This window comes from Camelus ferus, chromosome 10 (genome assembly GCF_009834535.1).
Source record: "Camelus ferus isolate YT-003-E chromosome 10, BCGSAC_Cfer_1.0, whole genome shotgun sequence".
NCBI lineage: Eukaryota > Metazoa > Chordata > Mammalia > Artiodactyla > Camelidae > Camelus > Camelus ferus.
In genome coordinates, this window is record NC_045705.1 from 67819144 (window position 1) to 67845871 (window position 26728).

General features: G+C 41.0%; 1 protein-coding gene across 20 annotated transcripts in view; it reads left to right on the forward strand.

The window, feature by feature from the left end:
* The window catches only part of PPP6R3 (protein phosphatase 6 regulatory subunit 3), a 114564-nt gene that overhangs the window by 26628 nt on the left and 61208 nt on the right, over window positions 1-26728 (forward strand). For 15 of the 20 annotated variants that reach the window (XM_032490033.1, XM_032490045.1, XM_032490036.1 and 12 more), the window contains 2 exons: window positions 21781-22013; window positions 26466-26652. In XM_032490033.1, the coding sequence (XP_032345924.1) occupies window positions 21781-22013; window positions 26466-26652 (420 nt within the window). Of the gene's footprint in view, window positions 1-8847; window positions 9002-21780; window positions 22014-26465; window positions 26653-26728 lie in introns of all 20 variants that reach the window. The other 5 variants (XM_032490042.1, XM_032490047.1, XM_032490043.1 and 2 more) reach the window with 1 other exon arrangement.

Sequence of the window (26728 nt, forward strand, 5' to 3'; positions counted from 1 at the left end):
TTTAACACACTTTACGTAAGTTACTAGTCTATATTCCCTTGTCCAGATACATGTTAGGATTCTTTTTAAAGGACTCTGTCCTCTTTTATATGTTTTGGGTTATACACCACAGGAAAGATGGGTATAGCATGTCTTACAAGCTTCGTGGATGAATTCACACCCCAGTTTACCTTATTGCACCTAAAAGTAACTAGAGCTCCTATCACGAGAGCTTTTACTTGGTTTGGGTCACTGACAAGGCAAGCAAGCGTATGTTGTTTGAGGGCCCTAAATGGAGCAATGGTGGTTAAACTGTAGCTGTCTGACGTCAGAGGAAGACTTTCGTGGTCAACTTTCTGTGAGGGAAAGGGACAGGACAAGCCTTTGTAAGCTGTATGTTCTCCTGTCACCTATATTAACCTGGTTTTATTGACCTTTCCATAGTTTGGCCTTCTTCGGAGAAAGTAGCATATTCAGTTGTGGACTTACAGCAAAAATGAAAAACTTGGCACACCCACATAGACCAAATCAGTCTGAGCAGAGTACAGTGACAATGTGTAACTTTAAATTCTTTGTCGTTGGCACTCTCTACTCGAAGATCTTGTTTAAATTTAATTAATTTCATTTAAGAGCTCGAGATTGTGGTTATTCATTGATTCCTTTTTCTTTCTTTCTTAGAGTACCCTGGTTTCACTTCTATTTTATATTTCTTCGTAGAGCCCCAGGAAAGAAGTAGTTGAGGATTTGAAGCATCTTAAGTGATCATTTAGTCTAATCCTCTCATTTTACAAACATGAAAACAAGCTCAGAGAGATGAGGTTACTTGCCCAAAGGCTGACTGAACTGAATCAGTGTTCTCTTCGTCTTCCTCTTTACATCTGGTGAAGTGCGGGTTGTATGATACCCTGCATCATCAGGTTGAGGTGACCTGCCATAACTTCGGGGTGAGAGTGGATTTAATTTACATTACAGCAGTTCTGGTGAAGACTTTTAGGTTATGTGCTGCACTGCTTTATTTTTAGTCATGGAGACAATCTAATAGAACTGTTTTTACACTTTTTGGTTGAGAAAGTTGAAGCCTAGAGATGTGAGCTTAATTCATCAATGATTATAGACCAGAAATGTTTATTCTGTGCTTAGTTTTAAATGTGGGTCAGAGAGGTGCTGTTCAATATAATGATTTATCTGTGCTCACTGTGGCTATTAAAATGAAAAGAAATTTGAAAATTCAGTTTCTTAGTCTTACTAGCTGCGTTGGAGGTACTCAGTGGCTGTGTGTGGCAGGTAACTACTGTGTTGGACAGTGTAGGTCTAGAGCATTTACCTTAAAAATTTTTTTTTGAGAACTTTACAAGTGTTAGTGGGGGACACCAAGGCTTACGAGTATAATTCGAATTGCCTACTGGAAATCAGGTCTGTGTTCAAAAGTAGGAGAAAAAATTGCTCTTGGAGCTTATGACAGTGCTACATACAGCTGGTTGTGACTGTGGGCCTTTTCTCGGTTCACATTTCATCCATTCTTTAGGACAGTAACCAAGAACCTATATGAAGGGCTTTTTGTTTCCTGACTTGGAGGTGTCTTGTTTTGCTTGTTGAAAACCTCATCCTTGGGTTAAGTTTTCAATGAATACATTTATTCACCTTCATGGTACTCAGCATGTTTTTCAGTCTCTGTACTTTTATTTCACATATTAATCACTTGGTTACCCAGATGCCCTACAAAAAGTTGGATGTCTTTCTTGCTGTTGTATTCTAGATTTTGGAAGTTTCAGCTTTTACATCAAATTCATTCTGGTGTATACCATGCATGGCTGAGCTAGCTAGATATAGCTTTTGCGATTGGAATTGTTTAGTCTTTGGTACCATTGCTATGCATCTTTGTACAGTGTTGTTGTAACAGACAGATTGGTTCTCTAGGCTTTACTTTGGATGCTAATTGACTAATTTATGATTTGGCTCCATTTTAATAGCAATTTAGATTGGGTTGGCTTGATGCATGATGGCAGTGGATTTGAGTGTCCATTAGGGTGCATAGCCAGACGATGATGTAATCCAATCAGGTGCCAAAGTTTTTTACTTAAAGTACTTTACATACATGATTTTACTTTAAAAACGTGGTAGTATGGATTTACCTTGGGTATTCTGTACTTTAAAGAGTTGTCTTTTTGCATTCTTGGCAGAGTAATTTTTGATTAATTCTTTAGAAGCCTGGGTATTCTTGCTACCGTTTGTGTTAAATTGATTGGTGTTTCTGAAATTACATGTGTGTATATGTGTATATATATTTATATATATATATATAGAGAGAGAGAGAGAGATACCTCTGAAATCATCCAAATGATGTTACTTATTTAGGTTGTTTCTCCCAATTATGAGTGTTCATGCACTCATTTCTGGTGATTTTTGTATTCAGCATTTTGTGGATTTATTTTTTAATTTTTTAATTTACAGTGTGCTAGGCACTGAGGATAAAATGGTGAACAAGACCTCCTAGAGAAGGATTATCTTCCATCTCTTTGGTCTTAGGTCTTTGAAGGTGTGTGAACACACTTGCAGAAATAGGATCATTGAGATCCCCATTAAGATAATGCTCTGACTGAGCTGGTCTACCTTAGGACTCATGTTAGTAACAAGTAGAGCTACTTGCTTTTGTGTGTCCAGGCTCTAGGGTGTATCACCTGTCAGTAACAGAGAGGTTGTTTTTAGTTGTTTGTGTCTGACACGTGGTGTAAGAGGAAAATATTTTCTTGCATGCAATGTAATAGCTGTAGCTTCCTCTTGAATTTGCATCAGTAAACAGTATCATATAATTTATATTAAAAATTCATACTAGAGCATAGGGGTCAGGTTATTTTTTCTCTTTTCCCCAAAAGTGAGTTTTTAGAAAAAATAAATTCAGTGTTCTTGAAAGGATTATTTGGAGTAAATCCTTTCTTACTAGTCTCAACTATAAAATAGGAATAATACCCAAGAGGATTGATAGGCACCTGTATAATACGAGCACAAAGGGTTTTTGTGGGTAGATGGTCGTTCTTGCTATTCTTGAGTTTTGTGACTAAGCAAGTGCATGTTTAGATACCATTTAGTTGATAATATGTTCCTTGGCTGTTTTAGGTTAAAACAGCCTCATTCTTGACTGATTTTTGTAATTATGCTCTTACATTCTCTTTATTGGCCTTAATCAAAGTCAGTAGTATTGGGAAAGAGGAGACCCTATGTGATAGGGTTAATGTTGTATGGCTGTTGAGGAAAATGTGGCTCCTTTAAGGAATGATTGGCAATAATAAATACAAAAGTAGAAGTATATTATCTTCTTTTAAAAAAATACTGATTTCCTATTTTGAGGGGGTCCCTTTGGATCCATTTCCTCTGAGAGAATAATCTATTGATAACACTACTGCAGACTGAATATTTGTGGTCTGTCCCGTCCCCCCCTCTCCCCCCGCCACTGCCTCCCCTGCCAGATTCATATGTGGAAGCCTAATCCTCAGTGTGATGGTATTGGGAAGTGATTAGGTCATGAGAGTTTAGCCCTAATGGATGCGATTAGTGATCCCAGTGAGTTCCCTTGCCCCTTCCTGCCATGTGAGGACACAGAGAACAGGCAGCCATTTATGGACCAGGAATGGGGTGTTCACCAGACGCTGAATCTGCAGATGCTGTGACCTTGGACTTCTAGTCTGTAGAACTGTGAGCAATAAATTCTTGTTGTTTATAAGTCATCCAGTCTGTGATACTCTGTTACAACAGCGTGAATGGGCTAAGACATCACCTAGTAAACCACATAATATATATTCTTTATTAGCATATCTATATTTCTCCTCCTTTAGCTTGCACGACGCTGTGCTTTTGCTGCCACTGTCTTTCAGTAGTCTGCGCTCTGGCCATGCCCCTTTCTCATGTTTGTCCTTTAATTACGGTGTAAAACTTAACAGTTTCCTGGAAGTTAAATACTTGGGGAGTTCCTCCTTTTTCAGCTTCTGTATTCTTTGGGAAGAAACTTTCGTCATCCTCATGGATTCCACCATCATCTGTATATTTTAACTTTTAAAACAAACATCTCTTTCTACCTTAGGTTTTTTTCCAGTGGTCTTATGTCATACTTTGTCTGGATACTGTCAGTTAAATTCTTTCTGGGCTAGGATCAAGAACTCTTTGTTTTCATTTCTTAAACACTGCTTTTCTAATTTCTTCTGCAGCGTCAACATCATCTCAGTACACACAGGCTTACAGCAGAATATTTTTTTTTCCATTTTACTTTTATCTCCATTTATTATTTCACCAATTCCTGCTTAATTCTTTCTGTAATTTAACTTGCCGTAATCGGTAGCCACTGGCACCGTATTTAAAGCTTTGATTATTTTTATATTAGACTCATAAATTTATTGAAATTTGAGAGTTTATTTAGTTCAGCTCTTTTATTTTGTAGATGAAGAAATGGGTACTTAAGTCAAATGACTTGTCTTAGGTTGCACAGCTAGTGAGTAGCTGATGTTATAGTTCTTTGGTCTCAATACTTCCGGTCTAACATCCTTCTTAAAAATTTACTTAAAAATTTTTTGGGGTAAGTTTTACATCTGCAGTTAAGAGTGAGCTAGTTTTAGGATGTTATGTAAGACGAACAGCATTTCTTAGCCACCCTACCGTCTTTCCCTGCTTCCTGAAGGTAACAGTAATACTTAGAACTCTTTTAGCCAGTTAAAAAACACATATTTACCTCCATCTATCTGAAGAGCATTTTGGAAGAGTTCATACTTGTGTGCATGTTTGCTGATTTTTCTTAATTTTCAGCACATCTGTTGATTTCCTCCTATGTGGAAGATAAGGATTAGCTTTCTCTTCACCCCTCACTGCACCCTCCTCCCCACATCCTGTGTTCCCCATCTTTCCAAAATAGGTTTATAGCAGTTTTGGTTTAATCAATACTTATCTTTATCCATTATGACTCTGGATGCTATTTATGGTGTCAAGTGGTAAATTGCAAATACTTTTTAGGAACAACTTTCGGCTTTCCTTGGAAATGTATCTTTTTTTTTTTTAATGTAGTAATCACTAATTTGGGCTCAGACTTTTAGCCAGTTACATGTTCAGGTATTTCGCTAGCTTTATCTTTTTGAAGTTTTTACCTGCTCCAGCTTGGACTGCTGGCCCTCTGCCCAAAGCCTGGGGGTTCTTTTTGCCTCCCTCCTACATTGAATTTCATATTCCTCTTTCTCTGTTGTTCTCCCTCTTGTTTAGTGGAGCAGCCTCTAGTAGTCTTCTGTGAGAAAGGTGTGTGGGAGGTAAATCTTTTAAGTTTTCTTGAGCTTTTCTTAAGACTTTTCTGTGCTTCTTTCTGGGCACTATTGATTGATAGTTTGGCTGGGTATAAAATTCTGGGTTGGAAATTATTTTTCTTCTGTATTAGTGTGCTAATGATTCTTGATGCCTTTTAAAAATAGTATCACATTTTTATTTAATGGATACTTTATCTTCTCTTATTTCTGAGGATGTTAATCAATTTTTCAAATGTACTCTTTTTCTTGTACAGTCTTTCCTCCAACCTGCATTTTTCTGTTTGTTTTGTTCTCTACCTTTCATGATAGAGGCTTTCCTGAGATGTCTGGTAACCCTTGGTTTTTGTTCCTGTTTAAAAGTTGGGATATGCACACACTTGGCACATAGAGTTGAATCATAGGAAATTGCCATTCTTTCCCAGCTTTGTTCACTGTGAACATGCTTAGTTTTCAGATATTCATTTCTGTGTAACACCCTCACTAAAAAGGAACCAAGGTTTCTTGGAGAAATGAGTGATTTTAGAACTGGGACAGAGAATGTACAAGATGAATCTGGAACATGTTATGCAAGGAAATAAGAAAATGCTCAGAAAATATGAAAAGCATGTAGGCATCTGCTTGAAGGGGTTACCACTGGCCAAATTTGAGATAACTGGAGCATCAGAATGAATAGTGATATTAATTAATAAAATAAGAATCTGAGTCCATACTGTTAATAAATTAAAGGTAATTGGGGAGAAGCAGACATATCTTTACTAAATTTACAGTGTCAACTGATTAGTGCAGAAGGAACAGTAGATTTACAAAATAAAGATCATTTTATAACTGTCAGTAACAATTGATTCAGATATTACCAAAGGATACTAAAACTGTTGGGTGAATATTTTAAGAACACAATCTCAAAATATCTTCCTACAGATTATTTACTAGTTAATTACTGAAGGAAAAATGGTTATTTTACAGTGGAGAAATATTGCAAATATCATCTTAACCAAGTGATCAGAATTATCACCAACAATGGGACAAACTGACATCATCTTGCCTACTTATGTGGTACTGTAGGAAAAACAGATCTCCTTTATGTGGTATTACTGCTAGAAATTCATACCTTGTATTCTTTGAAAATGCCAGTGAAATGAAAGACAAAGAATTGCTTGAAGAGATAATGACATTCGGTGTGATACATGATCCGGGATTGAGGTGAAGTGGCATTGCCGTAAGGGATGTTATAGATACATGAATTGGCAGAAGTGGAGTGTGAACTATATGGTCTGTATGGGACCGTTAATATGTTAACTTTGTGACTTTGACATGAGTACTGTGGTTGTGGTAAGAGAATATCCTTGTTCTGAAGAAATACAAAGTGAACTATTTCAGGGGTTAAGGACATGATCGCTGCAGAAACTCAAAACGTTTGAGGGGTGTGTAGAAGGAGAGAGGGGTCGTACAGCAGCAGAGATAGTGATTAGTTGTGAATCTGGGTGAAGGCTCTGTGGGAGTTTCTTGAATTGTTCTGCAAGTTTACAATGAAAAGTTTTGTTTTGTTTTGTTTTGTTTTGTTTTTTTAAAGATTGGAGTAAGAGTGGTTGGTTGGAGGCTGATGAGTGTGAGCTTTTCAGCAGAGTGACTAGTTGAGCTCCTTTGGTTGGGAAGTCCCCAGTGTCAGGATTTTCCTGTCACTTTTTCTTGAAGTCAGTGATTAGAAGACACTTTGAGTCTTCAGCCTGGAACGTCAGAGTTCAGTGGGCAAATCTGGCTGAGGGTGGGTGGGCATTTGGGTGTGCCCATGTCTCTGTGCCCTTTCTGCAGATCACACGGTCCCTCTGTTTTTAGTGTGGCAAGCCCATCTTCAGCTTTGCTGGCGTCATCTTCCTTTTTGGCTTCCTCCTGTCAACTGCCAGTTTTGGGAGGGACAGGAGAAGGCAAGGAGATTGAGGGATCTAAGGGTTCATTAAATAACTTTTTCTATCAGTATTCCTTTTGCTCCCTTCTGGCACTCCTCTAACTTTGTTGGTCCTTGGGGTTGTGCCTTTAAAAAGCAAGACAGAACAACCCAAACAGTCCTTTTACTGTAGTTTTAGAGGCATTTCAGTGTGTTTAATATGCACTCTTTAACCCAGGAGTACTGCACTTCATTTTGTTTTGTGTCTACCTTTTGGTCTTGTTTCTCACATTCTCACACTTTAGAATAACCACATTTCTTATTTGCAATAGTGTTAGACCCACTTTTCCCCCTAACTAGTCTAAGTGAAAAGACTGAGCAATTAAACAAAGACCTTTTTCCAGAAAAGTGGATAATGTCTCAGCATAGTTGTTAGAGCTTAATAAGCACCTGGATTTGTAATGCTGTGAGCATGTTTGATAGCTGTTTTGTCTTTTGGCTTCCTTGGATGGGAGTGTGCGGCGTGGTGAGGCAGGCAAGTTGGTACAACTCTGCTGGGAGCCTCCGAGGGTCTGTAAGTGGGTGAAGTGGGTGGTCTTGGCTGAGGGGAGAAAGGATTGCAAATCTGTTGCAGGCCCTACAGCTATTCCAATTTAAGTGGGGTGTGTGTGTGTGTGTGTGTGTGTGTGTGTGTGTGTGTGTGTTATGTAACTTCATCAGATTTTAAAAGGGAGCTGGAACGCCTAACACAGAATGGTTGTGTTGGGACTAGAATTACCTATGACATTTAGAAATGCACTTTTTACACTAACCTTTTAAGTTGGTCATGTCTAAGGACTGTGGTGTCACATAATCTGTTCTTAGAATTTAAAGGAAAAATTTAGGTGATCGATTACACTTTTTTCAAGTTTTTGTTCAAAAAACATTTAAATGGTGAAATGTTTTTAGAATCAAATATTCTCTTTATTTTAAGCTAGGTTTGTGACTCTTCTTGTTGATTTTTGTTTCAACAAACGGTTAGTATTGTTTATATTTGGTAGAATTTTATGGAACAAAAGCATTAAATGAGCAGCATTTATTTTGAGATGCCTTGTAGACTGCATCCTCCTAGGACTTCTGATTAGTATATTGTCCATGTGTGTTGGAGTCTTTTTCCACAGTATTTAGTTATGAATGAAGTGCCCTCAAAAACCGTTTAAGTTTATAGTCTTTTCACGTGTAGCATTTGGTTAATTCACATTAGAGACAAGATTTGGCTACAGCTAGGACTTCAGTGAACTTAACGTTCTGCTCAAAATTCCTAGTAAGTTATGATTGTTTAAAGGTATTACATGAGGCTACTTGGGTGCATTTAGAGGGAGATACCTTTAAAATTTGTTTTAGTATTTTAAAGTATGGTAGCCTTGCAGTTAACTCTATGTTGGATGAGAATATCATTGATGTTTTCATAAGATAAAAGATAAGTGTATGTATTTTTTCTTATTTATTCACTGATAGCACTCTTATGACGACTCTGTTTCTGGGTTATTTTAGTAAGTGTAGGATAAAAGCTTTAGGTAGAGGGATGACAGTGCCTTTTTCCTCTTGTCACATAGAAAAAAATTCAATTAACTAGAACTTTTCAGTCCTCTGAGGTACAGTTCTGTGTGGACCAGCGCTCATCAGACCAAAAGAGAACATGTTGTGATATGCTCTTTTTTTTCTTCATAGGAGAGCTTCTGTTGCATGCCCACCACCCCACTTTATTCCTGCTAATGTGCTAATGCAATAAATTGGAAGACAACTGTTGCCAGGATAACCTGTAATGGGCAAGGAGCCACAGAGAAGAAAACATTTCTTTTAATTTTTAAACTTGGTTTGAAAGGTAAGGTCATCAAGGTTATGAAGTTTTCTTCCATGAGTTACATCAAGGAAAGCAGTTTTCTGTCATGAGACTAGGGAGTCTAGGTGGACCAGATCTAGCTCATCTCTGAGCCAGATACCACATGGTTCTGTGGCACTGTGGTATTTTTAGGAAGTTAAACGGCAGCCTCTGTAGTTTGCTCAGGTGTGTCTTGGAATCTGTAGCACCCATGGGATTCCCAGTTTTCCATGGGGTGGGGGGTTTAGGGGGTGGACTGGGCCTTAAGGACCAGACAGGCCTTGCAAGCTAAAGTAGCATGCCAGAGAAAGACTGCTAGCAGAGACCCAGCGCTGCTTCTAGGTCATCTGGCTCGCTCGCTAGCTCGCTCGCTCTCTCTCGCTCTCTCTCTCTCGCTCTCTCTCGCTCTCACTGTCTCTCTCTCTCTGTGTGTGTGTGAGTGTGTGAGAGAGAGGTTTTTGTTTTACACTAGCCAAAGGGCATCTGGCTTCTGGCCAGCCACCTGACTCTTGAGTTTTAATTGCTATCAGTTTGGAACTCTTCACTGAAATTTTTTGTTTGTTTGCTTGTTTGTGTGTGGGGGGGCAGTAATTAGGTTTATTTATTTATTTATTTTAATGGAGGTACTGGAGGTTGAACCCAGGACCTCGTGAATGCTAAGCGTGCCCTCTACCACTGAGCTATACCCTCCCCCACTGAAGTTTTTTTATTAAAGACCAGAGGTTTACTTTGCATATTTGACTTTTGGGTTGGTTGGCATTTAATAGATAGTGGCCCAGTAGGACCTTTTTGGTAACACGCACACATTCTTAATCCAGTTTCATTTGCTCCACAGTATCTCTAGGAGGAGGTGGGCGTACACCATTTAATCATCTGCCTTTCAGGCTTCGTTATCTCAGGAGATACTATAGCTGTTCTGTTGTAACAGCTCTCAGTTTGTAATCCCCTGGCCAGCATCTTTCCTAGGCGGTATACCACTTTGTATGTGGTCTCTTCCACCTCCACCCCTTTGTGAATGACTCTCCTCAACACCCCCTTCTGCTTACACAGTCAAGTGCCAGCTCTTAATATAGAGGTTCTCATCTAAATCTTCTGACTTGTCAAGCTTTTATCTCCATGTTATTCTGTATAAATCCTGACAAGGAGAATTCCCTTTCAGTGGTCATTCACCTCTTGGCACCTTGTCGCATGTAGGTTTTTTTTGTTTGTTTGTTTGTTTGTTTTTTGGCTAATGGAGCCCAGTTCTTCTTTTTCTCCACCATGGGGTATGCTCTAACCCCTTGGGTAGGGCCTCTTTTGTTGCTGTTGTTTGGTTTGGTTGGTTGGATTTTTCTATTTCTTTGTTTGCTGATTTTTTGTATATAGGAATCTTAAGTGTATGCAGTCACCTCATAATTTTTCTGTATGACTTAGCCAGTTAGGTAATCTTTTATGGTATCTTGATTTCAGATTGTGCTTGCATTTATAGAGCCCTTACTAAGTGCCAGGAATTGTACTAAGTGCTGTTATATTTTCTTTCTTTTCATACTTTTTTATTTTATAATACATCAGTACATAGTCTGCATAGGTGCATAGTTTAAATAGTCAAATGGTATCACAAGATTTATAACAGAAAATGACAACCATCTCCTTCATCTTTCCTATCCTGCCCCCTCCTTATCTACTCTCTAGGAGCTGCTACCTTCATCTTTTAGCTGTTTCTCATATTTATTTATTTCCGCATTTCTAAATCATATAATATGTATAGGTAGCAGTTTCTAATCTGTCTTACTTCTAACCATGAAGGTGAAGGTTTAGCTCTTATGTGCATAGCTCTTTCCCTCTCTCATCTCCTAACATAGTTAAAGCACAGCTTTGGTTAAGATCGGTAATAAAAATTTGTATATTTTGGTTAATTAGTCCCTAAATCTCTGACCAAATTTTTAAAAAATTCTTCTCAACATGGTAACATACCTCTGGCAATACACTTCCTTGAACATGTCCTTTCCAGAGCCCTCTGCCTCATGGGTTACTCCGGACTGGTTCCTCTTGACTTTCTCTGTAGCTGCAGGTGTCCCCCTTCTGGGAGTCGGCTGTGTTTCTGGGTGTGTCTTAGCCCTGGTCTCATGTTTTCTGGGTCTTCCCTCACGGCTTATTGCCGTGCTTTGGTGAAGCCTATTCTCCAGCAGCTTCCTGAAGAAATAAATCTTTCAGACCTTCCATGTCTGAAAATGTTCTTTTCTAGAGTATTGAGGAAACTGATGTCATTTTGATTTCCAGTCCTTTCATAAGTATTTTTTTTCTCACTAGAAAAGTTTAAATACTCTTCTTTATCTCTGATACCATGGACTTTCACACTGTCTTAAAGGATCTTTTACCCCTCAGTGTGATGGCCTGTGCAGGTCCTAAGAGTTAGTCGCATCTTTATGCTCTGAGAAAAAAACATTTTTATGATAAGAGAGGATGGTGGTAGATTATGATATGTTCTAAAATTTCTGTTACTTAGATGTTGGACTTCCTGAATTGTTTCTCCATTTTCTATCTTTTCATAAAATTTTTGGCCTTCTCATTGACTGTTCCTTTTCTTTGTCCTCTGTTGTTGTTTTAGTAGAGCTTCTGGAGAAGTGGGGAGTTGTGTGGGTTTCAGCTCACTAAACATCTGGAAGTTTGCATAATCCTTTTTCTGTTTTCTTGTTGAGACTCCATGTCAGCCCACATGTCACCATGCCTTTTATATCAAATAGACTTTGAAGAAATTCATAAAACAACATGGTGATCACTTAGGATAGCCTTCTTCTCCAGGATGGAGAGTTCTCTGCCCTTGTCCTTGTAGAGAATCATCCAGGCTCTGCCAGAGCGCCTCCAGCCTCAGGGCCTTGATGTGTTCCTCACCTTTGTCAGGTTTCTGCTTCTGCTGCTCACAAATGATCTGTACTTTTCACTCTTTGGCTCTTTATTCTTGGGAGCTATACATGGTAGTATAAAAGAGCTTTAAGATATTCAGAGCTAGTTATCTTTTCCTCCAAGTGGCGAGTCCTTCTGCCACCCTGGTCCTCTTTGGGCGCTGTGCGGTGGGCAGTCCCTCCATCCTCACCAGAACAGGGTATGAAGCTGCCTGGCGTGAGGTGACCTGCGCAGGGAAGAAGGCTGCAGCAGAGTTAGTATCTCCCGTGGTCCTAGACACGATTAATCTGTGGCTGCGGTCTGAGATAACTTGCTTATTAGTCACAGCATAATATAACTTTATGTTGAGCTTATAATTAACTAAAATCTTTGAACTTGTTTCTTTCTTCACTTTAACAGTTTATTATGCCTGGCCTAGTGCCCCCCCTCAACCCCTCAATATATTTTTCAGTTTTTATTTTACTTCAGTCCTTTATTTTAAAAGGACTTTGCAATTATCCATGTTAAGTAAATTTCTCTTGGTTTCATCATATCAAACAGTTTTTTGAATGCTGATTCGCTCTTGTTTTCTGTGCATTTTGACAAACCTGTGGCATCCTGGCCAATCAGCTGATAGCCACTGGCCCTCAGAGCGAAGCTGCTCCCTTGTCCCCAACCATTCTCAGGCTGAGCTGCCCAGCCGGCTTGTCTGTCAGGTGACTCTTTGCCCTGCACACGAAGACCGGGGGTTCCCATTCGTGAGTGTGTCCCAAGATTACATTAGGCTGCTGTGGTTTCCCTTCTGCAGGCTGGCCTAGGACCGGCTTGTGCTCTTGATTACTGCTGCTGTGACATTTGCTCAGCCACTGTCCCTGCACCAGTCCTGTGGCATGCACTGTAATGGGAAGAGTGCAGACTTCGGAGCTCAACAGATCTGAGTTTGGGTCCCAGCTGGCTAGGATATTTACTAGCTGTGGTCTTTGGTAGGTCATCTGACCTTTCAGAGTCTTAGTTTTTTCATCTGCAAATGAGAGCAAAACCTTGAAGGGTTGTTTTGAGGTACAGATAATGTATCTAAAAGCATCAGGCCCAGGGTCTGGCATATGATAGGCACTTAATAATTGTGAGCTGCTGTTAGTCATTTTTCTGCCTTTAATAGAAAGTTGCTGTATCAACAGTTACTGTTACTGTGGAACAGCTAGAAGAGACTGAAGACTTTTTCATAAGGAGCTGTAGAGACCTTGAGCACTGCTCACTTCTCATGTGCTGCACTGCACTTTTGTTCCTGAGTAGAAGCTCAACAGTTCATGAACCTGCTTTTCCTTTTCTTGCACATACTGGTGAAACATTTATGAAGGAGAGCACTTCCTGGAGGTTACCAGTTTATTACTGCTGGTCTAGGGACTGTCGAGGTAGCCCTGAGTGCTTTATGATCATACATGTTCGGATTGAAGTTTGTTGGACAAGGAAGATTGAAGGTTAAAAAGAAGTTGGGGGAGGTGCTTTTAAAAGATTTTTGTGAACAACCTGCCACTTCTGTGTTCTACTAAAGAATTGGTTATAACTCCAAATTAACCAGGATAGTTAGGTCATTCTTAATCTGAAGCCTGTTTCTTACTGGCCTTTTTTCAGAGGATCTCAGTATGTCTAGTTTGTATCTGATTTGGAAAGGCTGTTCTCTTTGGGCATCTTGTCTGTAACAGGTGTATGAATACACAAGTGGCCACTGTCACTTGTTTCAAGTTGGTTGACTCAAAAACTGTGTATGACTTGCTTTTACTTTGTGAAAATGTGGGTGAGTTGGATTTTCCAAGTCTTTCCCCTACCTTGTGTTAGTATAGAATTCTCTTCTAGCTGTGCGGTTTTCACCTCATTCTTGGCCTAGATAGGACCTCCCTGTAGTTTTAGATTAGAAACTGTTTTGGAGTGTTTCAGATAACAGCCGTTCTAATCACATCACGTTTCCTCTTGCTCTCCAGTTACATGTCACTTCTTTGTGATGTTTGAGTCAGATTTGTTGACAGCTCATAAGAATTTTCTGGTTGGACTTTCATCAAGCTCTCTTACCCATGCCATCCCTTTCAGCATGTGCGCGCGTACACACGTGCACAGAGTAGACACTTAGATCTAGCTGGGTTTTCCTTGTGTTACTGCTTTGATCTCTAATAAGGCTCCTGGCGAAAACCTGATTACCGTTGTGTTATCCTCATTACTTGTCCTTTTTCTTTCCAACTCCTTAGTCTCACTTTAAAAAAACAAGCACAAAAACAAAACTTCATTCTCAGTATAAATAAGTCATACTTTGCATATACTTGTATTGACGTTTTTGAAGTTGTGGAAATTATTCACACAAATTCATGTACATTTGCGTTTTCATAATGAGAATTTGTAGAGGAACACTTTATGTACTTGCTTTAGTGTGGACTCCGGGACAAAAGTGAGGCTGGCTTTCTCTTGATTGGCAGGTGGCTTTTTAAATGTAAAAGCGAAGTGGGCGATTTAAGATCTCATCTCTCCCTGTACATAGCATCTTAGAAGTGCATTTGGAGTAAGCCCCAGGGCATGGGTAGGCATTTGCTTTTTGAGGGCCTGTATTTCCCAGGTAGCTCAGAATTCTAGAGGCAAGGCAGAGATTTGTATCATCTGATACCGAAATACAGGTAGGAATGAAGAAAACATGAAGACTCTGAGGAATTTTGTTTGAAATTGGAGGGGGGATAGTAATTCAATGTGAAATCTGTCAGGGAATAATAATTTTCAAAATAGAGGCTGTTGCAGGGTCTCACCGTCTTCTGTGAGTCCTTAAAATGGTCTCTGGATCTCTTTCTGTGGCCCATCCCTCTCCAGCCCCTCGTTCACGTTTCTGACAGTATGCAGACCGTAGGTCTGATCTTGTTGCTGTTTGTCTTGCCTTACCTGACTCCACTGTTCATGTCTTAGTCTGGCGTGTGGTACCTGCAGTGTCCCTCCCTGGTGCTCTTGTCCCCAGCACTCCCTTCCCTATCCTGCATTTCAGTCCTGTTCAAATATGTAGCCATTCCTAGAACAGGTTTAGTTAGACCTCTTCCCTCTCTTGGCCTCTGTGGGAGTATGTCCATTGAAAATGGGCTTGCCACAGCTTAAATTTCATCTCCTTCAATGTTGTTCCCTCCTACTTCTATTCAGAATCATTTCTTTCTGTATACTTTGTTTCGTCTTTGCTATAGCTATTTGAATGTACGTCTGTTGCAGTTAGAACTCACTGGGTCCTCTTTGCTCCTGCAGCAAGCCTGCGCTGCTCCACTGTGCACTCACGCATGGCTGTTTGAGATGTGGCCTTGTGTTGCCTGACCGTTTCCTAGTGCCCTCCCAAAGGCTCTTTCTTCTTGTCATCAGGACCGTCTCCCTGCTGTGAATTTCCTGAAGCTACTGGGTCTACCTGTCGCCTGTGCTTGCAGGCTTACTTCTGGCCCAGAATACTGCTTGCTTCCAAATCAGCCTAATGAACCTTACCTATTTTTCAAGGCCTAGCTCAGGCCTTGTGTGTAATGAAGTGTTTTCTGGCCAGTCTCCCCTCCATTGAGCTCCCTTTCTACAGAACAAGCTTGGAGTTTGCCTTTCGTTTTCTGTGTTTTCTCTTAGTGTTACTGTGTTCTTTGGGGGCAGGCACCATTTATCGTATTACTTCTGCGTTCGTCGATACAGTGTGTATTAGTGCTTTGAAAGTACCTGTTGGTTAATATAGTGCACAGTAAATGGATTTGACTCTTATTTACTATTCTCAAGAAAAACTGAAATAGCAAATAAGTTTCATATTAAAACTGGGAAAGAGTCTGTAATGTCTGGGTGGTAGAAAGTTGATTGCTTTTAACATGTTCTTCGGAAGAAGCAATTGCAGAGCAAATACAATGACACTGTCTCTGGGTTTGTACTGCCCTTTACTCTAAAGAAATTTGTTATCTATAATAGACACTCTGATACTTGATTTGATTAGTCCAGCCTTTGGGTGGGGGTGAGGGGGTGACTGAGTGAAATGGATACCTTTACTAAGAATGGAGAAGCAGATACCGGGTAGGCTTCCCGGGCCTTTGTGATCATTTTCCATAGTACTTAAAGAGAACTGCCTGCAAAGGCCAGCAGTTATTTCTTCTCTGTGTTCCATGTTCTGCCTCTTCGTGTGAAAATTATAATGTTCTCCTAGGCTTTGAGCTTTGCTGTTAGGGGGAATAGTTTATCGTTAACTTATAGCACAGAGGTGATCTCCCTTTAGAGTGGCTCTGCCTTTTACTATTTATAGATTCTTTCCTCTCTGTCCCCTTCCTAGTGGTGTACTGCTTTCAGTGAGTGAGCAACCACCAACCCCTCTTGGGCTCAACAGTTCCCCATTTGGGTCTTGTCAGATGCTGCCCAGCTAAGTTCCCTGCATACCTGAATCCAAGCCCAGGGGTCCTGAGACTCCAGGTGTCTGGACACTGGCAGGAGTAGGTGAGCCAGTAAGAACAGCCTTTCAGCAGCTCAGTTTGCTCAATACATCTTGTTCTCAGGCTGCTCATAAACTCAGCCAGAGGTTTGGGGTAAACATGTCTGCTGCTCGTGGAATAAGCAGGTGGTTTTGAATCTAAATGGAGACTGTGAGGACTCAGTGTTCTCCAGAAGAAGGGGGGAGTTTAGTTTTTTTGTTTGTTTGTTTTTACATTAATCAAACATCACTGTTTCCCAACATGCTTAAGTGACCTAGGCATTTTTTTTCTTCTTCATAATAGTTTTGCAGTAACTTAGAAAATGAAATAAATTCCCAGAGACATGCACCTGTTTCAAAATTTGGCCAAGTATGTCTATACCAGTAGTGAGCCACTTGTGGCCCTCCTGATTTTAAGATGTAGCCTTCTCCGTTATCACAAAGTGAAGAATTTGAAAACTTATCTTCTATTTCTATATATATTCCTAGATATTAGAGGCTAAAAACCAGTTCTAGTATTTTTGTGACCTATTTTTTTAAACTGACGAATGTCCAACATATACACAAGAATAAACATGTTTCTCATGTATGTTTATATTTTAGAAGGAAGGAAACATGGCCCGTAACCTCTCCCCACTCACTCCGTGTCGACTCTTGTGTGGGAAAGATGATGATTAACTCCTGACTTTGGCTGTGGAAGGAGATGGGGAGGCTATTTTAGTACCAGGAGAGAAACTTGGCATCATAATTGTAGCAATCATATAATTAGAGCTGTCATGGCCACATGTGACTCTTGAGCACTTGAAAAGTGGCTGGCGCAAATTGCCACGTGCTATAAAATGTCAGAGCACCCAGATTTTGAAGACTAGTATCTAAAGAATTACATGTTGAAGTAATGATGTTTAGATGTATGAGGTTAAATACACACTTAAAATTAATTTCGCTAGTTTCCTTTTTACTTTTTGGTGTGGCTACTAGAAAATTTAAACTTACATGTGGCTCACATGGTGCCTCGAGTGTGATTTCTGTCAGCGCCAGCTTGGGCGATGGGTGGAGCCAGTGCGGTTCCAACAGTGGTGAGAGGAGGCCTCGAGGCAGTGCTGCAGGCGGACTTGAGGTGTGTAGGAATTTGAACTCGGGCAGTGTGTTTGCATGCTTTTGTATAAGGTCATGAAAAAATCTTTATTACAGATATTCCCTTCATGGCACATTTTAAAGAAATAGTATTAAAAATTTATAATACATTTTGTTGTCTTAAAGTGTTTCCCACGTGTTCTCTTAGGTGGAAGCAGTGGCTTCTTGTTTCTGTAGTTTGTGCTCCTTACTTTAGGTAACTGCAGCTGTTTAAACTGGAAGCATGTTACACAGGTTACTGCAAGACTGGAGCATGAGAGGAAGTATTCACGTAGGACATGGGGTCTGGGGATTCCAGTGGGGCAGGTTATAGAATGGTATGGATACATTCAGCTGGCTTCCTGGGTGCGCGCGCGGCCATGCCGTCTTGTGGGGTCCCCACGCCCAGACACATTGGCTTGAATGCTTAACATTGCTGTCCTGAGATTCTTCATAATCTTTGAATCTTTTTTTGAATCTTTGAATCTTTTGCCCTGGGCCCAGCCAGTCCTGGATATCACAGTTGGGATAGCAGTGTGTAGACTTGGGGTTTTGCAGAACACCGTTTATCCTACTTGGATAGAAAATTGCCAAATTTAGGCAGAGTTAGGAGTAGGGGATTTTGAATTTTAAATTCATCGAAGTTCTTCCTTGTCATTTCCAGTTTCCTGCTCATTTTTGGTATGACCATCAGCGGTTTCTCTCTCCAGAGTTCCAGTGGTTTGTTTTTCAGTGTGTTCATGGTGTCATTTCTTCTGGGCTCCTGTTGGAAAGTGATATGTTCTGCTCTGCTTCTGTCACATTGAAAGAAAACCCACTAATGTCAGTTTATCCACAGGGAGCTTCTGAAATAAATAACACAGTCATGTGTTTGCATGGTATGCTTTTCCTCTATTTCTCATGGTTATGTAATTATTTTGAATATACTTACTGCAGTTTATTACAAATGATCAGCAGTGGTTTAAGCCCAGGACAACAGCATCTGGGAACTTGCTAGAGATGCACAGTCTGGGCCTGATCCCTGCTTTCCTGAATCAGAGCGTGAGACTGTGTTTTAATCAGACCCCTAGGTGTTTCCATGCCCATGAAAAGTGTGGGGAGGCGTGGTTTACAGCTTGCCGACTCCGATGTGTTTATTGCACAGGAGGTTCCAGTTGCCGAGTGCCTGTGCGTTCCAGCTACGAGACCGGGCCTTTCTCATCAGCTACTCACAGCCCATTTACTTGGTGAGAGTATTGAGGCTAGAGAGGGGAGGTAGTTTTCCTGAGGATGCAGGACCAGCCAGTAGAGGAGCTGGCATTGGAATTCAGGTCTGTTTAGATGCGTAATAGTCCTACCAAGAGTTGAGGAGAAAATGATGTTTATTGGTTGTAGGTGGTTTACATAAACCACAGTTGGGCCTTGTGGGATATGCTCTACCAGCAGGGCCTTGGCGTAATCTACAGAGGGCATATTCCACGGAGGGACAGGCCTTCTCATACCTGCTGCAAATGATTTAACCACATCCCCATACCAGTTCCTGTGTCAGAGAGACAAGGTAGCACCTTTTCTTTCAGAAACAAAGTGACTCTGCTTGACTGCTTTTGAAATAAAAGTACTGTGGCCCAGATTTTGCTTCCAAGAAGGAAGGTATTTTAGTAATTTCGGAGGACCTTTAATTAAAACAGTTGATCTAAGATGAGTAAATTTGTGGATCCTTTGATTCTATCTTGTGCATATATGGTGGTAATTTACACTTGTGGGGAAGGCAGAGCATAGCAGAGGTTGTCACCTCCGTGGTACCAAGTAACGGTTAACTCCTCCCACGTCTTCTTCAGCTCTTTTGGAGAAAACCCTATTTTCAGGCTGCCTAATCCAATTTGCAAAATAACTCTAGGATTTTGCAGAAAGGTGGAGGATAGTTCTGGTTTTATCGTTTTCCCCCTTTGTCAATATTGATTTAAAAGGCTATAATTTGGTTTGTAAAAAATTGTATTTCCTCTTATCTCTAAATCCTTCTGAGTGCAGCTAGGGTAGCAGTTTTAAAGTGTATTTGTGTTTACTAAAAATGAGCTGTTGACGTTCTGACTTTTTTCAGTTTTTCTGAGTATCTTAGAGTAGTTACAGTATTAAAAGAACTCCATTCTACCTCCTGGCCCTGGGCAGTTGAACTTTGAAACTGTTAGTTCATACCTAGCTTGATTCTACTTCAGAGGGCACAAGTTAGGGCCAGGCCAGAGGTAACTAATTTACTAGTGCTGTTCGTTTTCAGTCCAGTTTGCTGTTTGGCTAAAAGATAAAATACATAATGTTTGCTTACGGAGTCTACTGTGGTTATATTTTATTTTTAAGTTTGTAGTACACCTACCCAATTTAAAGAAAATGTACTGTGGAAATGTATATTTCAAAGTGTTCTGATTTAAAAAGGTGCTATTCTGATTTAGGATAGTGGAAAGTAAAAGGAGTTTGGCATTTTAAAAGATAGTTGCTCAAGAATTCCTTTTCTTGTGTTTAAAAAAGTATAATAAAACAAGAAGTTGTGGGCTCGGGAGATCAGAGGAGCTGGTTGGTCAGGTAGGCCATCCTGCTGGAGCACCCGGTCCAGGTTGGGACGGCTCATCGTAACACAGCCCAGGGCAGCCTCTCAGGTCAGCAGGCAGCTTTCTTACACATGGTGACCTGGGGATGGAGGCACCTTCCATTTTTCAGCTCTTCTGTCCCTTAGGGCCCTTTTTGTCATCAGCATCCAGCCACATGCAGGGGAGAGCTCATGAAAGTTTTTATGGCTCACAGCCTATTGGAAAAAACTTTGTCACGTGGTCATACTTACCTGCCCAAGAAGTTAGGTACGTGGTCTAGGTGAGTGCATGAGGGAGAATGGGTCTGGTAGACAGTCCCGCCTGGCACCACGTGGCTGCATCCCTCCAGGCAGGCGGTGAGGGCTGGGGGGTAGGTGCCTGTGTGGGTGCAGAGATAGCAGAAAGGAATGTTAGTGTTAGTGGGTACTCTTTCCTCTTGAGCAAGGGACGCTAAACTTTTTCTGTAAAGGACCAGATAGTAAATGTGCAGGCCACATATGGTCACTGTTGCATATTCTTCTCTTTTCCTTAAATAGCCCTTTAAAAGCCATCAAAACCATTCTTAGCTTGCAGGCTGTGGGCTTGATTTGGTCGGTGGGCCATAGTTTGCCAGCGCCTGCTGTTATTTCATGACTACTAATTATCAATTTTTTCCTGTATATCCAGTATGTAATAAGTTACCTTTATAAGGCTAACATTTTGGAAGTCTGTTTTTATTTGAGACAGATATGAATGATTATATCTCAATCCATATTTTAGAAGTAGACATTCATAGTTTTCACTTGATGGGTATAAGTGTTTATCTTATTTATAATTAATCAATAGTAAGGGCTCAATATCAAATTTGCTTTTGTGATTTATTAGTATTATTAAGTATACCTTGCCTTTATATGTAGGATTACCAAAAAAAAAAAAAAATAGACCATGCCACTTTAGATGAGACCTAATTTAAAAAGACTTATGGCTAAATTATTAACTATGTCCAGTTTTCTGACTTCAGGTGGAGAGACTATTAGATTATCAGAAATTTGTGTTACAGATCAAAATAAGTGCATACTGATCTGATAAAGCTGGGGTGTGTGGGAAGGTATTTGAATACCCCTAGTAGCTTTTCAGTCAGTGACTTTGCAGAAGTATTTAAGATAAGTGAACTATATTGTCAGTCTGTAGTCATCCTAGTATTGAATTTTCCATGATCAAGTTTGAAGACAAGGTAGAAGACTGAAGACAAGGTGAATAATTGTTCTTTAAAGTGATTTTGCTATTTCAGTCTTTAGTTTTCTTTGTTAAGAATGGCATAGGTTTTTTACCATTTTATGGCTTTCAGATTTTCAGCTGTGAAAGTACTCAGTGGCTAAAAGTGCTGGTTCGTGGTGGTTATTTATTTAACTTTTTAGCATTCTAAAGAATATCTCAGTGCTTGTCATTTATTGCTGCAGATATTAGTTTTATGTAAGAATGTGTTTTTCACCCTCAAGAAAGGGTTTATTTTCTTCCTTTTTCCCAGCATTAAATTCTTAGCTACATATGGATGGATTAATTTTATAGGCTAAAATCATCCCCAGTTTTAGCTTTCTTCTTTCAGCATTTTCAAGTAAAATTTTTTGTTATCAATAAAAATATTTTCTTTTCTAAGAAGGGAAAAATCTTGCCAATTTTACTTATTTAGAAAGTGTTTTATAGATTCAGTATGAAACTTGTTTTTCTTATGTGACCCAAGTTTGCATTTCAGACTAAAACTAAATGGAAATTTGAAAAATTAATATGTGATGTTGAAATTTTATTTGAAATACTCTTTGCATTTTGTTTAGACCAGCATGTTTTGGAAATTTGATCTTCACTCATCATCCCACATAGACACACTTCTAGAAAGAGAAGATGTAACCCTGAAGGAGTTAATGGATGAGGAAGACGTCCTACAGGAATGTAAAGCTCAGAACCGCAAACTTATAGAGTTTCTGTTAAAAGCAGAATGTCTGGAAGATTTAGTCTCATTCATTATAGAAGAACCACCTCAAGACATGGATGAAAAGATCAGATACAAGTAAGAAAATTCAGTCTTCTGTTTAGGGTGGGACTAAAGCAAAGTGGGGGTAGAACCTGGTCATTCTTGTTGGCCAGCAGCTCTGCAGGGCTGCCCTAGACAGTTGCAGAACGTTAACGTGCTTAGGGGCGCGAGGCTCAGGGAGCAAACAACCTATTCTAGAACTAAGTCCAGTGAAGTCACAGGATTTGAGAAATGAGTGTTCTAAATTTCACCAGAGTGTTTTGTCTAAGGGTGAATTGCATTATAAACAGTGATGAAGTGTCTTAAAATAGGAGGACGATCCAAGTAAGTATTTTCTCTTCTTTACAAATAGGAAGAGAGTGATTATGTGACTACCCAAGATCACATGGCACATCTAAGCCAGAGCTTGCTTTATGAATGGCTTTGCTGATAGAATAAATTCTGACCTTTTGCTAACTGAAAATAAGGGTATGGATTTTGGTGAACATCAGCATAGCTAAATTTGAGCAGCGAACACCTTGGGTACCTACAGTGGCTCTGTCTCCATCACTAGTTTCATCAGCTTCTAACACTTTGCATTCAGACCCCTGGAAATTCTTTGTGAATAAATACTCTTATGTATTTAAAGTATTGGGGTTTCAGTTAATTATTTTTCGATCTTCAACTCTATTGAAATATTTGGCTCCCCTCCCCACCTGAAAATAGAACCAATTCAGGAACAGAAAGTGATTGATTATGTGTTAAATAAGCTTAATGGACTAGGAAGAATTATGGCTTTTAGTAGATTCTCCTTTGCCTTTTCTCCCCTAGTCTGTCCCTCCTTTCAGGTATCTTTTCATTTCTTTGTGGGGAGAATTTTGCTGTCAGAGAAATAATACTTGTGAATGCTTTCAAGTTGTTGGTGGCTTGGATCCTCAAGGAAGCCCTGTTCTTATCCAGCCATTACGGTTGACAACTAGTATTCAGCAAGTCTCCACTTAGAGATCAGAGCCTTACGAAAGGAGAGGAAAGAAATTTGGCAGCAGAAATACTAGTGTACTCTCATCCTCCAAAAGACAGCTGCTTTGCTGTTTTGGAATTCCCTTCCCAGTGGACCCGCATGTGCGGGTGCTGCTTGCTGTGGGGCTTATCTGGGCAGGAGGCACTATGGTGTGGGCTTTGCATCAGACCCACCTGGGCGGGTGCAGCCCTCTCTTCGTAGAGGCTCTGAGAACTTGAGCAAGAGACTTAGCCTTCTTGGGTCTGTGTTCTCACATACTGAATGAAGCTATTACTTCTTTAACTGGGAAGAGCAGTCACACCTTATGGAAAGTGCAGATTCTACCAGAAAGTAGCTGTGGCGTTTGTTGTAGTGCCATGCCAGCGGTTTTTGTGTGTGTGCGCTACCTTTGAGGTTATGAGAGCAGGTGTGTTTCCCTGGACGTACAGCCTTCTGGTTGGCACCATTTTGAGGGAGCATGACTTGAGCTGAGCAGAGCAGTTCTTTGCTGCACTTCTGGCTGGACTCGCAGAGAGGGATTTTTCATATGGGATCTGAAAAGCTTTTAGGGTTAGAGTTGACTCTAGGCATCTAAGGAAATTTAGGCTAGTGTTTGTAGTTTATGGAGTGACTGCTGCACTTTGTGAACTTCGTAACTGTTAGTCACACTTGTGATTGATCTCATCACTGTTTTAACTTAAATCAGTGATCACATACAAGTAGTAACGGTCTGTCGTTTTACGGTAGCCTTTTAATAACAGATACCTCAGTTTTAAATAATTTGACAGAAATTTGAACTAACAGGACTTTGAAAATAGGTCCTTAAGTAGTATTGTAAATTCGAAGTCAGAGATGCTGTTGGTTGGGTCATGGTTCCTGCTGAAGGGCTGCCACCCTGAACATCAAGGGAAGACAGGCTTCAGGGGGAGGGACGGGACAGGGGTCAGGGGCTGCTGCTGGCAGGCCAAGTGAATGCCAGCATTTGCCACTTGGAGCACATGGGCCCTGTCAGTGCAGGTTCCTTGGAGTAGTAGACCCGGAAGCCGGCTGAAATGCTTTTGAGGAAGAATTAGAGACAGAGCAGGGAGCTCTTGCAAGTAGTTTCCTAGAAAAGGAGCAGAGAGAGAAAGTGGGAGCTACAGGCAGGTGCAGAGTCAGCAGAGGAGTGCTGTTTGGTTTTTTCCTAGATAGAGGAAGCATTGGGGGTTTATGTGCTGTGAGCGGGAGATTCGGTGATTTGGTGACATGCTGTGCTTGAGTCGGTGAAGGGAGTGCCAGCCATCAAGCTGCGGTGGCTTTAGGAGCAAGGATGGCTCCTGTGCAGCAGGAGGAAGGGGCCCAGATGCAGGTCAGGGATGCAGTTGCACTGGGCTCTCTTCTGATTAGTTCTGTGTTCTAGGACAGGACAGTCAAGGTCAAAGAGTTGGGGGTGGGGATGGCCTTGCTGAGAGGTGGAGTAGAGGAAGTCTCTGGGTGTTTGAGAAGCTGGTTTAATCTTAAGGAGTAGGGAGGGAGAGCGAGAGTAGTCCAGCCTGTTCTCAACCAGAACTTGGAGCCTTTTGTATCAGTGCCTGGGCTGGATATGCCTTCTTCTTCAGCTAGATCCTGCCTCCAAGTCATCCATGGAAAACGGTGAAAAATTCATGAAAATTTAAAAAGATACCTGTGCCCTCCACTGGACCTTGCGTCAGAATTTTGAGAATACTCTCTATACACTGGGTTTACAGTCAGGGTTGAGGTCTCCTACCTTTTACCAATCCTTTGCCAGCAACTTTGAAATTGGGGCAGTTCAGACAATACCCTCCCCCCAGCATAGCAGTATTTCTGCAGTTTTATGAAGTACAAAATAAAGCAGAATTAAAACAGCTAGCATGTATTTATTTCAGGCCTTTTTTTCCCTCAGTATTTTGTGTGTATTCTCCTCCCCTGTGAGGTAAGGACTATTGTCTTAATACTGCGTTCTTGGAAACTGAGGCCCAGAGAAGTTAAGTAACTTGCCTAAGGTCACAGAGCTTATAAGTGGTGGAGGTAGGTTCTAGAAAGCTGGATGGTGTGACTCCAGAAGCCACACCTGTAACCACTGCATAATCCTGCCCCTGGCATAATGGTGACTTTATGTTATGGCATCTTTGAGCCCATATGTTCTATATAGCGAGGGAGACTTTAATTTGGCTGAGCCAGAAGCCTCTAGAAGACAACTATTTGATAATGTGATCTTCATGCCCTCACAACTGCCAGTTCTGTTGCCTGTCTTTTCAGTTTTTTCCTCCCTACAAAGGTTCATTTGGGGATGTTCTCATACTGTTCAGTCTTCCGACCAAACAGCAGGTCCTCTAGGTTCTGCAGCTTTGTGCTCTGTTGCCAGTTGCTTCTCAAGCCAGGGATCTCCAAACAAGCAGCCACTTGCTTATCTGGGACGCCTGGAGGGCTGTTGCCTGGGTTCTAGCCCACAGTCTCCTGCGTTGTATAGCCCCTCGGGGCTGTTTTGTCACCTCCCTGTTAGCATTTGAGCTTGCCACCCTGATGACTAGTTGGTTCTGGATCCTGGCTGCTCGAAAGGGAGGAATAGAGAGCAGAGAAGTGAACTGTGGGTCGGGGAGAGTGTAGTCTGGACATCCTTGGGGGGGGCCCGTTGTTGTTGTTGGAAACAGATGAAAAGTCATTTGTGGTAAAAGAAGTGAGTGGAGAAAATGGGTCTACTGCCTCTTTTTCAGAGAGAGCGAGCGCCCTGGTGCTCAGAGGTAAATGTGCTTTCGGGGTGCAGGTATTTCTAGGGCTGTGGGGTTTGTAGAAGAGGACTGTCCCACAGCAGGGAGATCTGATGATGGACGGATCCCCGGAAGAGCCTGGAAGGCTGGTGTGGAAAGCGCATGTTTTATACACAGCTTTCCCACTGGGTGACTCAGGCTGCTGTCCTGTTCTCCACTTCAGTATACTGGAATGTGTAGAATCTTTTAAGATGTAATGTAGACTGAACACTTGATAAGCCCCCCAGAAGAACTTTCTGGTACCGTTTACAACCCCTCTGGGACTGTAGCAGCCAGTCCAGGGACTTGGGTGTGTCCTGAGCGGCTGCAGGGCGCTGTGTGTGGTGCGGGTTGCTGGAAGCCCGCGGCCGCTGTGGTGGCGGCCCGCAGACTGTGCCGCTTTCCCCGCCAGAGGAGGCCGCCGCGGGCTGTGGCTCCGGGCTCTGACTGCGGCATCCCCCCCAGCTGAGGAGGCCGCGCCCTGCAACACGACTCCCTGGACTCTGAGTCCTCGGTGTGCTCTGGTTTTCTTTGGGGAAATGTATTCCTATTAAAAGTGGGTTTAGAAACCATTTTTTTAGACACACAATAAAATTCACTTTAATGTAGAGATTGGACAGAATAGATTGGAATTATTTTCTCATCCCCAGAAGATGGTTTTTTAATTTTTCGCAAGTTTTAGGAAGTTTTTCTGATTTGTGTTTTACTTTATGTAATTAAACTGTTAATATAGATGATGATGTAAGTATCCTGTTCTTCTAGGTATCCAAATATATCTTGTGAGTTGCTCACTTCTGATGTCTCCCAAATGAATGATAGACTGGGAGAAGATGAATCCTTGCTAATGAAATTGTATAGCTTCCTCCTAAACGATTCCCCTTTGAACCCACTACTTGCCAGTTTCTTCAGCAAGGTGCTAAGTATTCTTATCAGCAGAAAACCAGAACAGGTAAATATTGTTTTCCAAAAGGTAAGTATTAGGGCTGATCATCCTCCTGAGATGATCCCCCGGTAATTTTGTTCCT